The 12721-nt window shown below is 40.9% G+C and overlaps 1 protein-coding gene across 5 annotated transcripts in view; it reads left to right on the top strand.

The window, feature by feature from the left end:
* Nucleotides 1-12721, top strand: part of RABGAP1L (RAB GTPase activating protein 1 like) — a 414231-nt gene that overhangs the window by 26264 nt on the left and 375246 nt on the right. For all 5 annotated transcript variants that reach the window (XM_075936918.1, XM_075936919.1, XM_075936921.1 and 2 more), the window contains exons 2-7: nt 2702-2869; nt 4554-4746; nt 5406-5616; nt 8253-8427; nt 10775-10935; nt 12188-12298. In XM_075936918.1, the coding sequence (XP_075793033.1) occupies nt 2702-2869; nt 4554-4746; nt 5406-5616; nt 8253-8427; nt 10775-10935; nt 12188-12298 (1019 nt within the window). The remainder of the gene's footprint in view (nt 1-2701; nt 2870-4553; nt 4747-5405; nt 5617-8252; nt 8428-10774; nt 10936-12187; nt 12299-12721) is intronic.

Genomic DNA, 12721 nt, shown 5'->3' with positions numbered 1-12721 from the left:
ACTCCGATGGTCCGGCATCTGATGGTCCGGCACTCCTGATGATCCGGCACCATCAGGAACCCGGAAGTGCTCCGGGCAGCCGGACCATTGGAGCTGCTCTGCCCCCAGCTTCCCTGATTCAGCTGCTGCTAAAACTGACCAGTGGCTGAATCCCGGAAGCCGGGGGCAGAGCAGCTGGAGTGCTGCCGGGTAGGTCCCGTAGCGCTGCCCCTCGGGGCTGCGGGACCCAACCCGGCAGCACCCCAGCTGTCCCCGATTCAGCCGCTGCTGAAACTGACCAGTGGCTGACTCCAGGAAGCCCGAGGCAGAGTTGCTCTGCCCTGGGCTTCCTGGAATCAGCCCCTGATCAGTTTCAGCAGCAGCTGACTTGGGTACACCTGGGACAGAGCAGCTGGGGTGCTGCTGGGTTGGTCTTCCTGGAGTCAGCCACTGGTCAGTTTCAACAGCAGCTGAATCCAGATGCCTGGGACAGAGCAACTGGGGCGTTGCCGGGTTGGTCCAGTAGCGCCGAGGCGAGGAGCGGTGCTGCGGGACCAACCCGGCAGCACCCCAGCTGCTCTGCCCCAGGCGTCCCCAAGAGCAGCTGGGGTGCTGTCGGGTTGGTCTTGCCGCGCCAAGGGTCGGCGCTACCGGACCAACCCGGCAGCACTCCAGCTGCTCTGCTGCAGGCGTCCCCGATTCAGCCGCTGCTGAAACTGACCAGCAGCGGCTGAATCAGGGACGCCTGGGGCAGAGCCGGACTATCGGAAGGGGGGGCTATGAGGTGTCTGGGGTGGCATTCCCCCACTCCAGACCCCTCATAGCCCCCCCTTCCGATAGTCTGGCAAATCTGATAATCCGGCACCCCCTGGGTCCTAAAGGTGCCGGATTATCGGAAGTTTACTGTAATCACATCCAGATCGAGAGGCTGAATGAAGGAAGTTGTGTTTTATGTCAGAGTCATTGTCCAATATGGGTAGCAATTTGAAGGGCAGCCCTTTGAACCATCTGCTTCATGGATGAAACAGCTGTGACTACAGAGGAGCGTTACCACAGAGGAGAAGAATTAACCTGTCTTTTGCTGCCTTGAAGCCCAAAGCTGTTCTTTCGCCTTGGAAATGTGAGCATCCTTTTCTAAAACAAGGTGGTTTCATCTGCATTGAAAACTTATTGGGGCACATAACCCTTTTCCTCATTCATTTTAAGAAGCTGTGAGGGATAATCCCATGCTGCTTTATGGTCTGCCAATGCCGATTCCCATGTTAACTTCACATTATGTAAACTGTGCCTCTTTAAATTTGTCAAACCACCACCTTACTTGCGGTGAATGACACTGCATGACTTCCCCCCTTGCCACCTGATGCTTGACCAAAATGCTTTTGCACACTCAAAGCCTTTTCTTGAATTACAGCACCATTCACAGGTGGTTGTTTCTGTGCTATGTCTTCAGTCCAAATGCTTAATGCCTTTTCCCTTTTTCAATTATGGGATCACGACTCAGCCATGGCCCCTTTTTGCAGAAGAGGTGTACTTGCAGCAACGCTGTCTCTTATGTTTTTCCCTTTTTAATATAACACAGAGTAGACTCATTAATGCCATATATTTTAGCTACTGAGGTTGCACTATAACCATTTGCAAGCTTTTCCAATAATTCCGGATTAAAGTCATCACTTTTTTCCCTTCTTAGCTTCATGACCATTGTCTGCAACACTTTTCTTTTTGATGCCACAAGTGATACTTTACCAATTGTAACTTTTTTACCAGAATGCACTGACAGAGCATCAGTAAGTAGCATCATGTGCTTGTGCGGTGTGGTGCAGCACACCAAGTGAAACCACAAACAGCAAAACCGCAGATGGCAAGGTCTTGCTGTATGCTAGAAGATTTACCTGGCATTGCTTGGGTCCAGTAGGCAGGGGGCCGGTGGCGTGGGGGGTGCAGGAGTCTGGGAAGAGGCTTCGAGATCTGGGGAAATTAGGGCAGGAGGCTGGGGATGTGGAGGGGGTACAGGAGTCAGGGTGGGGGGGGGTGAGAGGCTCAGGGCAGGAGTTACAGGTGCAGGTGTCAGAGCAGGAGTTGGGGGGATTAGGGCAGGGCGTGGGGGTGCAGGAGTTGGGGGAGGGGCCTGGAAGATGTGAAGGGATTCAGGGGAGGGGTGGCTTGGATGAAGTGGGGCCACCTGCTGCCTTCTCCCCAGGGCCAGTTCAGACTGGTGGGGACTATGCAGGCTGCCCGCCTGCCTGCGAGTTTCTCCTCTGGGCCAGCCCGGGGTGACGGGCTATGGTGCCCATCCGGTGACTGGTTCCCAGGGCTGGGGCAGTTGCTGCTCCCCTGTAGTCGTTCAGGAGTATAATTGTCCCTGCTATCACAGCCCTCTTTTTCAGTTTAATGAGAAACAATCCCCATTCCACACACATCCCATTGTCCTGGCACAACCAAACCCTGACCTTGCTTTAAATTATAAGAGGAAGCTGCATGCCAAATTTAGTGGTTCTAGCTTCTACCATTTAGAAGGAGTTTCTGAGCAACCAGACTCACAGGTAGACTGACACACAGACAGACTACAAACTCTTTCAAATATATATTAGATAATTTAAAATACTCTTATTTTGTTGTTAGTCACTATTCTTCTACAAGGGCTATTAAATGTATTTATCAATTAGAAAAGGATAGCTGTGTACTGTTTCAGACTTAACTCAATATTTCTACATATTTTTATTAGGTTGATGCGTCAGGTGGGGATTGCATTCCTGAAATGGAAGTCCAGTCTTCATTTGAAAAATTTAGTCAGTCATCTGAACCAGTTTCCACATTCAACAGTGAAGAATTTGTCTTGGTTCATCAGCATCCTGAAGATCCTCGTGTAAAAGATGAGAAACCTCAACTAAAAGTACATTTATTTTTTGTCTCTTAAATGCATATTAAAAATCCCTTATACCTTGATTTATATTACAATTTATTTAAGTTGTTTTTGTTTGTGCAGATTCTGAAAATCCTTAAACCTTTTTCTTCTTCTTGTATACATTTGCAAAATGAACAGACCTGCATGAGCAAATCTGTTTGTCTAATGAAGACTGCAATCCATTCACTCTTAAGTCTTTACACTGCAGGTTATTTTTAGCCATTTGTGCATCCTTCTGATTTATGCAATTAACAAGAAACAAATTTAAAAACATCAGATTGGGAGATGGAAAATGGTGGCTTTATGCTTTACAGGTGTAGAATGCTGTTTTGCTGCTTTGTATATGAGGTCAAGATTAAGCTATGCATGTATACACTGCACTGCCTTTTGCCCTATTGAGCTGCCTTCCTCTTTCCCATGGGAAAGATACTCTTGAAGAATTTCACAGGGACTTCAAGAACTTCCACCCCACCATCAATCTCAGCCTGGATCAGTACACACAAGTACGCTTCCTTGACACTGCAGTACAATTAAATGATGGACAAATTTCTACCATTTCTACCATTTTCTACCTACTCCAGATCCCTACCCACCGCTACACTTGCCTTCATGCCTCTAGGTTCCATCCCAGACACATTTCTCAATCTACTGTGTACAGCCAAGCCCTAAAATACAACCGAATTTGCTCCAATCCCACAGACAGAGACAAACACTTATAGGATCTATATAGAGCATTCATAAAACTGAAATACCCACCCGGAGAAGTGAAAAAACAGATCAGTAGCGCCAAAAAAGTACCCAGACATGAACTACTTCAAGACAGGCCAAAAAGAGAAAACAACTTAATTCCACTTGCCATCACCTACAGTCCACAACTTAAACCCCTCCAACGCATTATCAACAATTCACAACCTGTCCTGGAAAGTGACCCCTCATTCTCAGGCTACGTATACACTACAATGCTCTATCAGAAAAAGGTACACAAGTTGTGCTCTGCAATTTGCGTACCTTTTTCCGATAATTTCCTTCAGAAGAAGCTTTTCTGAAATTTGGCCCGTCTACAGAAAAGGCTCCTCTTTCAGAAGAGCCCTTCTTCCTCATGGGAGGAGGAAGACAGGGCTTCCGAAAGAGCGCGTCTGCTCTTCTGCCAAAAGAAGTGGAAGAGCAGACGCATTCGTTGGACGTTGCGGAGTTTTTCTGGGATACATCTGGTATCCCGGAAAATCCCTGTAGTGTAGATAGTCTGAGGCCTTGGGGGAAAGGCCAATCCCCTAACCTCAAACAAATTCTTACCTGTTACCCCAAAAATATTCTGACTGGAGATGACCCAGGGTTACACTAGTATGGGTTTATTTCCACTAGGTAAAACTAAAGACAAGAAAGCATCCACAAAAGGTTTAAACTAAAGAAGATAGATCTCTAGACCAGAAGATAGACCAGGCAGTTCAGGTCACTTTTGTAGCTGGCATTGAGAGGTATTTACGTGCCAAACACACTCTACAATAATTAAATAAATAAGTAGATTAGCTGAAGAAGTGTTGCTTGGCAAAATGTCTCTTTAAAAAAGTAGAACAAATGTTAAAATATATTAACATTTTTCAAATATTTGAATAATTACTCTTCTGGTAAAGAAGCAACCGTTTAAGTCTCTTGTGTCTTTTCCTTTGTATAGATATTTTCAAATGGAGATGAACAGCTGGAGAAAGCCATGGAAGAGATACTAAGAGATTCTGAAAAAGGCCAAATAAGTTGTGCTACTGATTGTAAAGACTTCCATAATGCTTGCAGAGAGTCATCTGAAGATGTTTCAGACAGTCAGAGAAACCAGTCTTCTTTACATCTATTTCTAGACCCTTCCACTACAGGTATTGGTTAAAATATTTTTGAGTATGTAATGAAGTTATGGGATGAAACTGAGCAAAAGAAAAATTGGGATGATTATTTGAAGTTGATGTTCCCAGGAATCCCCAGACATAGTGCTGAGGGAGAGGGGAGAGAGTCTCTCACCTTTCTGAGATTCTGGACTTTTCTGGTCCTCCACCACCCACCCCCATTAGACTTTCTTTCTTTTTTTTAACTGTCCTCAGCTGATTACCTTGCTAATTGCTTAAATATCCAGTCATTTACAATTATCTTCTCAGTATGGCCCAGCCCCTTATGGAAATGCCTGCAGCTCAAGGGGGAGGCGGGGGGGGGGGGGGGGGGAAGGAATGTATGAATCAACCTTAGGCTACTTTCACTCACAAGTAGGGAGAGATTGACACTAAATATGGAGTTATTTTCAAAATGTCTAAATTTTTTGGTAAATGATCACCCCATACTCACTCATTATTTCAAAAGCTTCACAAATGTAAAATAGCTGAGATTCAGGTCCTTGTGATTAATGTGTAGGGTAGCACGGCAGGGAGCCTTTTCAGTTAGAGAGAGATTTTTAGGTTTATTAATGTAGGCTTGCAGCTTTTAACTTGCACTAATTTATGCAATGGTTGAGAGATTTATTAACTTAAACTTTCTTCGTTTTCAGAAATCTCAGCACCTAACCCATGTTCCCCTAGTGAACCACCAGAAGAGGACAGTGTATTATTTAACAAACTTACGTACCTAGGTTCTATGAAGGTTTCTGCTCCTCGCAGTGAGTCAGAAGCTCTACATGCTATGGCAACTTTGAAATCTTCATGCCAGTCCTCTCTTCCTGTGACTCTCTATGTTCCGAATATCGCAGAAGGCTCTGTAAGGTGAACTACAGTGGTACTTCATACTGATGTAGACACAAAGAGTTCAGATTTTTACTTGGGTTACAAATGCCAAGCTTCCAGTAAAGTTGAATTGCGTAGGTCTGTCCAAAACCATAATTTGTCTCTCACACTGTTCGCTGCAGAATATGATATAATGAATACAAATCAAGGATATTTAAACCAGCAGGTAAAATATCCCAGTGGGGGAAAAATTCGTAAGTGGAACTTAGAATCTTGAATCCTTTCATTAAACTAATTTTATTGTGTAAGGGCGGCAGGGAACAGTCTCACAAACTCAATCTCCCTGGTGCATTGAATGAGAGAAAAATCTGTACCTTCTCTTTATTTTCATGTGCATTTGAAATATTCTAGATTAACAGATTACACTGTATAACGAGAAATATTCAGCCTTTCCACACCTAAAATTGAAATCAGTGAAAATTGCTTTTGAGAATTTCCTGAGTGTACTGTATTTTTATAACTAGAAGCATGCTCAGATTATTAGCATTTTCTTATATACAATGGTTGTAACTGAAGACAAAAATCCTATATGCTCAATAAATGGAATATTTTCAAAGACTTCAAAAAGTAATACGTACTTGCAGAAGGAGAGTTGCAAAGATTCTATTGCTGACCATTGTGTAGGGCTATCACAGAAATTATGAACTGAAAGAATAGCACTAATCTATGCCAATAATCTTTTGAGAGTGTAGTTACACATGTTCAATGAGATCTTGGTACTGTGAACCAAATTCAGAACTGAAGTCAGTGGGCACAGATCCTGTTGATTTCAATGAAAGTTTTATCTGCTTCATATTGGTTTTATACCTATTGTGCTTGAGCTTAACTCTGTAAATACAGTAGAATATACATGTGCATATCGTAGGTCTTATTGCAAAAATAAAGATCCTTTACTTTTTTTTCCCCCCACAATGAAATTATATTTTTTAGGGAGCTTGCCTCCTTTGGAAAAGGCCCACCTTTTTGTTAGCTTTCCATTTCTGACTCTGCTTTTCATTGTTACTGTAGTCTGTTTTCCTGGTACATTGTTCCTCAAAGCAAAACCAAATAAAATTACCTTCATTAAATACATTCTGAATGAACAAAATCTTTCAGTTATCTGGTTTTCCAACACAATACAATATTTATTGTTCCTGTTCTTGATGGAACCACAAGGTGGTGCGTGTAAATATTTCCAAGGCTAATATATAATTGGAAATGACACGACTTTCCTCAATAATGAGACTGCAGGTCTAGACAGAAGCAGACTGTGAAGAACTTCAAAAAGATCTCACAAAACTGAGTGATTGGGCAACAAAATAGCAAATGAAGTTTAATGTGGATAAGTGTAAAGTAATGCACGTTGGAAAAAATAACCCCAACTATACGTACAGTATGATGGGGGCTAATTTGGTTACGACAAATCAGGAAAGAGATCTTGGAGTTATCATGGATAGTTCTCTGAAAACTTCCACACAATGTGCTACAGCGGTCAAAAAGGCAAATAGAATGTTAGGAATTATTAAGAAAGGGATAGAAAATAAAACCCAGAATATCTTACTGCCCCTGTATAAAACTATGGTACGCCCACATCTTGAGTACTGTGTACAGATGTGGTCTCCTCACCTCAAAAAAAATATTTTGGCCTTGGGAAGGGTTCAGAAAAGAGCAACTAAAATGATCAGGGGTTTGGAACAGGTCCCATATGAGGAGAGGCTAAAGCGACTGGGACTTTTCAGTTTGGAAAAGAGGAGCCTGAGGGGGGATATGATAGAGATATATAAAATCATGAGTGGTGTGGTGAGGATGAATAAAGAAAAGTTATTCATTAGTTCCCATAGTATAAGGACTAGTGGACACCAAATGAAATTAATGGGTAGCAGGTTTAAAACTAATAAGCGAAAGTTCTTCTTCACACAGCGCATAATCAACCTGTGGAACTCTTTGCCAGAGAAGGCTGTGAAGGCTAGAACTATAACAGAGTTTAAAGAGAAGCTAGATAAATTTATGGAGGTTAGGTCCATAAAAGGCTATTAACCAGGGGGTAGGAATGGTGTCTCTGGAAATGGATGGCACAAGACAAATCGCTTGCTCATTGTGTTCGGTTTACCCCCTCCGGGGCACCTGGTGCTGGCCACTGTCAAATGGGGGTTGTTTGTCTTTTACTGATATTTTTGAAGAAGATATTTGTCAGTTCTCACCATTATTTGGCATTTCAGCAGCATACTGCATAACAGCCTACATTTCAGACTAAATTTCTTCTCAGGCAATTTAAGATTTTTGTAACTTGCTGAATTTCTGAGCCTGTATGTACACAGTTGCTGTGGTTTCTAGTTAATCAAGCCATTTGATTCTAATGAAGAACTGCACAGCAGTGATTTTATGATGAATATTGGTTCTGTTATAATTTGGGGTACTATGTTTCCTATTTTATTTTTATATACATTTATTAAAATAAACTTAGTTGAAAATTAACATTTTTCTTTTTTACATTTCCTAATTGTATTTTAATGTTGGGTGCTTGCATAATGTTATAATATCGATAGTAGCTCATTCAGTTACAGAAAGAAGCTGGTGGGATATCTTTAAGTTCCAATTTATTTGACTAATTTCACATTTGTCACTTCTCCCTATAGAATAATAGACCAAACCACCAATTTGGAGATAGCCTCTTTTCCAATCTATAAGATATTATTCTGTGCACGTGGACAAAATGGAACTGCAGAGAGTGACTGCTTTGCATTTACAGAGAGTTATTGTGGAACAGAGGAGTTTCAGATTCATGTTTTCTCCTGTGAGATTAAAGAGGCAGTAAGTAGAAAATATTATCACCATTACTTGTTTATTGAGCATCATAAAAGTACTTTCTGTAATGTTCTCATTTTTTAAATATATGCTGTCACATGCTATCATGTACAATCAACCTCAGTACTTTGGCATGTGTGCAGTGTATTTCACAAGATGTGCAGTTTGTGTTCTGTATATTAAATAATTTAGGAAATTACTTTAATAACTTTTACCAAAATTTAGATCTTCCGTGGGTACTATCCAAACACAGTGCTAGTTTATAATGTACTGTACTCCAATGTAATGGTGAGATTTGGGAGATAATCCTTTGCTCCTGCTTTGAGTCTGGATTCATATTACAAAGAGATAGTGTGCTTGGACCCTGAAGTCATTAAGAAACATCTTAAGTATTCCCCCAGTAGTAATTCCTTTAGGTGGTTAAAGAAGAGCAGTTGGACATTTGAAAGAGCAGACTTATGCTTTCCTTGAGTTAATAATGATTAGCACAATATTAGGTCTTGGGGATTCAGACAGTAAAGAAAAAAACCCCACATTCTTTACTTTTTACAGGACCTGACAGATACAAACAGTAAGCAGTACAGATTTGTCAATGTGAAATGTAAAAAATAATTGAAATAACAAAGTCTGCAGGTCATTTAGCAACAAAATCATGTCCATCAGCTGTGTAAGCCAGAGGTGTTTCAACCTTTTTTCACTTGTGGACCTTTAAAATTTTGAATGAAGGCATGGCCCCCTTTGGAAATTCAACCTGTGGTCCACAGATCCGTACCATAGTAGTCTTAAAGTGAAAACTGACTGAACAGAATTCCACTATGAATGTTTCATATGCTCAGTGTGGCATTTGACACAACATGGAAAAGGGTTTTAAACTAATGAGGTTTAAGACAGCCCCCAACTTAAACCTGTCCAACACTTTATCAATAAACTACAACCTATACTGGAACAGGATACTAAACTCCGAGAGGCTCTGGGAGACAGATCCATAGTTGCCTATTGACAACCACCTAACCTCAAGATGATTCTTACCAACAACCACAGGACATACCACACTAATACCAACCCTGGAATCTTCCCTTGCAACAAACCCCGTTGCCAGCTTTGTCCACATATTCACTCTGCTGATACCATTATTGGACCTAACTAATTGAGCTATAAGATCAAGAACACATATTCCTGCTCATCCAGAAATATAATTTATGCTATCATGTGCCGAAAGTGTCCGTCTACTTACATTGGACAAACGTCTCAGACACTTCACCAAAGAATCTATGCCCACAAAACAGATATTAGACAGGATCACAAAGAAAAAACAGTTTCTTGCCATTTCAACGAGAAAGGGCATTGTCTCAACGACTTGATTACCTGCATCCTGCTTCAAAGACCTTTTCACACCAGACTTGAAAGAGAATCCTCTGAACTGTCATTCATGCTTAAATTCGACACTTTACGCCTCGGTCTAAACAAAGACATTAATTATCTTACTCATTACAAAGATAGCTTCCCCAATTATCACCTCTAATATCATTAGCTCACTGACATTTACCTTCCCCCACCCCCACCCCCCCACACACATCCTCCTTCTGTACTGAAATTTGATTTGTCCTTTTCATATGTGTTCATTTTTTTTTATTGTATCCTTTGGTATATATGGTTGTGCCATTTTCTTCCACTATTTGATCTGAGGAAGTGGGTCTGGCCCCTGAAAGCTCATCAGCTAATAAACCATCTTGTTAGTCTTTAAAGTGCTACATAGTCCTGTTTTTTGATTTTTATAGTCACCTTTCCTGGGCTGCTTAGACCAGTGTTTCCCAATTGGTGCTCCGGGGAACCGTGGGGATCCGTGAAGTGAAAGCAAGGGTTCCGGGAAGACCTGGCACTCCCCCGCCCCCTGTTAGAGACAGAGCCATGGCGAGGGCTTTTTTTTTTTTGCTCAACGAAACGCGGCAGGGACCCTTTTTTTTTTTTTTTTAAGACAACTCTAGGGGTTCCGTGGCCAAATAAAATTGGGAAACACTGACTTAGACATATTTTGTGGACCACATGTTGAAAACCTGGTATAGCCAAAACTTGCTGGCTTAATAATAATTTGAAATATTGCATCAGAAGCGCACAAAAACCCTCAACAAACTCTTTTATTAAACACTTGAATGAGGGAGGTGGAGAGGAAAAGAGAAGAAAGATTCCTTCTCTCTTTTGATTTTATTCTTGGCTGTATCCTTTTAAGAATTTCAAAAATATGCTTGCTGAGAAATTATCCCTTATGAAAGTATCACAACTGTGTATATTCTCCATAGGAAGATGAATGAATAGCATCAGTGCTGTTATTCTTTTTTTGTCCTCCCTTTTTCAGGTCAGCAGAATTTTATATAGTTTCTCCACAGCATTCAGACGGTCTTCCAAACAAGCTGCAGATCATGTAAAGGACTCTGTTCCTCCTTCCCCAGATAGTGATGTATTTACTTTCAGTGTCTCCTTAGAGGTCAAAGAAGATGATGGTAAAGGAAATTTCAGGTAATTTAAAAAATGGAGAAAAAATAGAAACCTCCATAAAACATGCACAGCTGTTTTGAGGGGTCTGTGGCTAACCAGCATGTAATGAAGCAGCTAGTTTTGGGTTAAATTTTTTTTTCTGTATGCTGATTTTTGCTTTGAGATTATTGGTTTGTTATTCTTACTTACATTTTTTTAGAAGCCCAACCTGATTAAAAAATAACAAGCAATGTAGCAAAACCAATATTAATCAGCTTTTAACAGTTTAAATCCTTGTTCTTGGTAGACATACTCAAGTGTACCTATGAAACTTGGAAAGGTAGTTGAGGTCTAAATTTGTACCAGTGTTTTCTGGGGTTTCTTTCAGTACAGTTATTTAACTCATTTACTTGAGTTTTCATAAGCTAATACATTTGAATCAGCATGTTGAAGGTACAGAAGCAAATCTTGGAAAAATGTCTTGAAGCACTGTAGAGGTGGGAAAGGAAGCTAATTTCACTAAGCATGAGCAGCATTCTCTTAATACAAGTCTTGTTTGGGTAAAATTTAAGACATTACAGATAAGTGGTAATTTGGATGGAAAGGGATAATAATGGGAATTTTTTGTTTTGTTTAACACTTATTGCTGCTTTTATGTTTTGCATGGTACCTAACTTATGGGCACCAAATATTCTTATACTGTATCTTAACTACTGATTGAGAAGCAGTCATAAACTGTAGTGGATAAATATATCTATAATAGCATCTACAGACATGAAACATACAAAAATTTAGGCCCCTAAGAGTGGGGCCAAAGATTGGTACTGAACAATGATTGCAGACGTGAGTGTTACTGGTAGAACTAAGTGGAGGGAGGGAGGCGGGTTATCACTAGAGCTCTGTGACTTTTCACAAGTAAAAAGTAACACAACATAAAATGAAATAAAAAACCTACCCAATGTTGAGGGTTCCCACTATTCCTGTCCCATGGGTTAACCAGGCCAAAACCCATTAGCTCTGCATCCCTGGGGACCAGATCACAACCCCTGGAGTGGGTAGCCATGCCCATCTCTCTGGGGTCAATGAAAGGTGACTTCATTTTGTAACACGTCCCACCAAGACTTCCCAATCCAAGACTGTGGGTGTGGGCGTGAGGAGAGATGTCCAAACATACTTCCCCTGGGCCTTGCATAATAAAATAAAACAAAATGTCCAACATATAAAATAAAAATAGCTATCACCACATCATCTAATAGTTATATCTATGCTAATGGAACTAATTCCTTCTTTTTAGCCCTGTGCCAAAGGACAGAGATAAATTTTATTTCAAATTGAAACAGGGAATTGAGAAGAAAGTTGTGATCACAGTCCAGCAACTCTCAAACAAAGAATTGGCCATTGAAAGGTAAGCATGATATAAAGTAAAACAGGGTAAGTGTGGGAAAATGGTCCCTAATGTGCTTATCATCCCCCTCACAAAATAGCTGTGATTCAGTGGAACTTTGTACATTATGTACTAATTTAATAATGTATATGTACTAAATTTTGACTTGGAGTGTTAATGAGCTAACTTCTGTACGTGGCATCAGTCAACTAGAGCGCCAAATATTTGGTCCTGTGCTGAGAACTTTTGGTGAATTCATCCCATAGTAGCGAGTACTGGTCTTAATGTGCTGAACTAACTCCAAAAATGATAGATTAGCTAAAAGGTGCTTGGCCACTAGTAACCACTTAACTTATATTTTTCTATTCCTTTGGATAGCTAAGAATAAAAATATAAGGTGAGTAGTTACTAGTGGATAAGCACCTTCTGGCTAATCTGTCACTT

Source organism: Pelodiscus sinensis, chromosome 9 (assembly GCF_049634645.1).
Source record: "Pelodiscus sinensis isolate JC-2024 chromosome 9, ASM4963464v1, whole genome shotgun sequence".
NCBI classification, from domain to species: Eukaryota; Metazoa; Chordata; order Testudines; family Trionychidae; genus Pelodiscus; species Pelodiscus sinensis.
The sequence above is the reverse complement of the archived record's forward strand: the minus strand, read 5'-3'. Positions and strand labels throughout refer to the sequence as shown.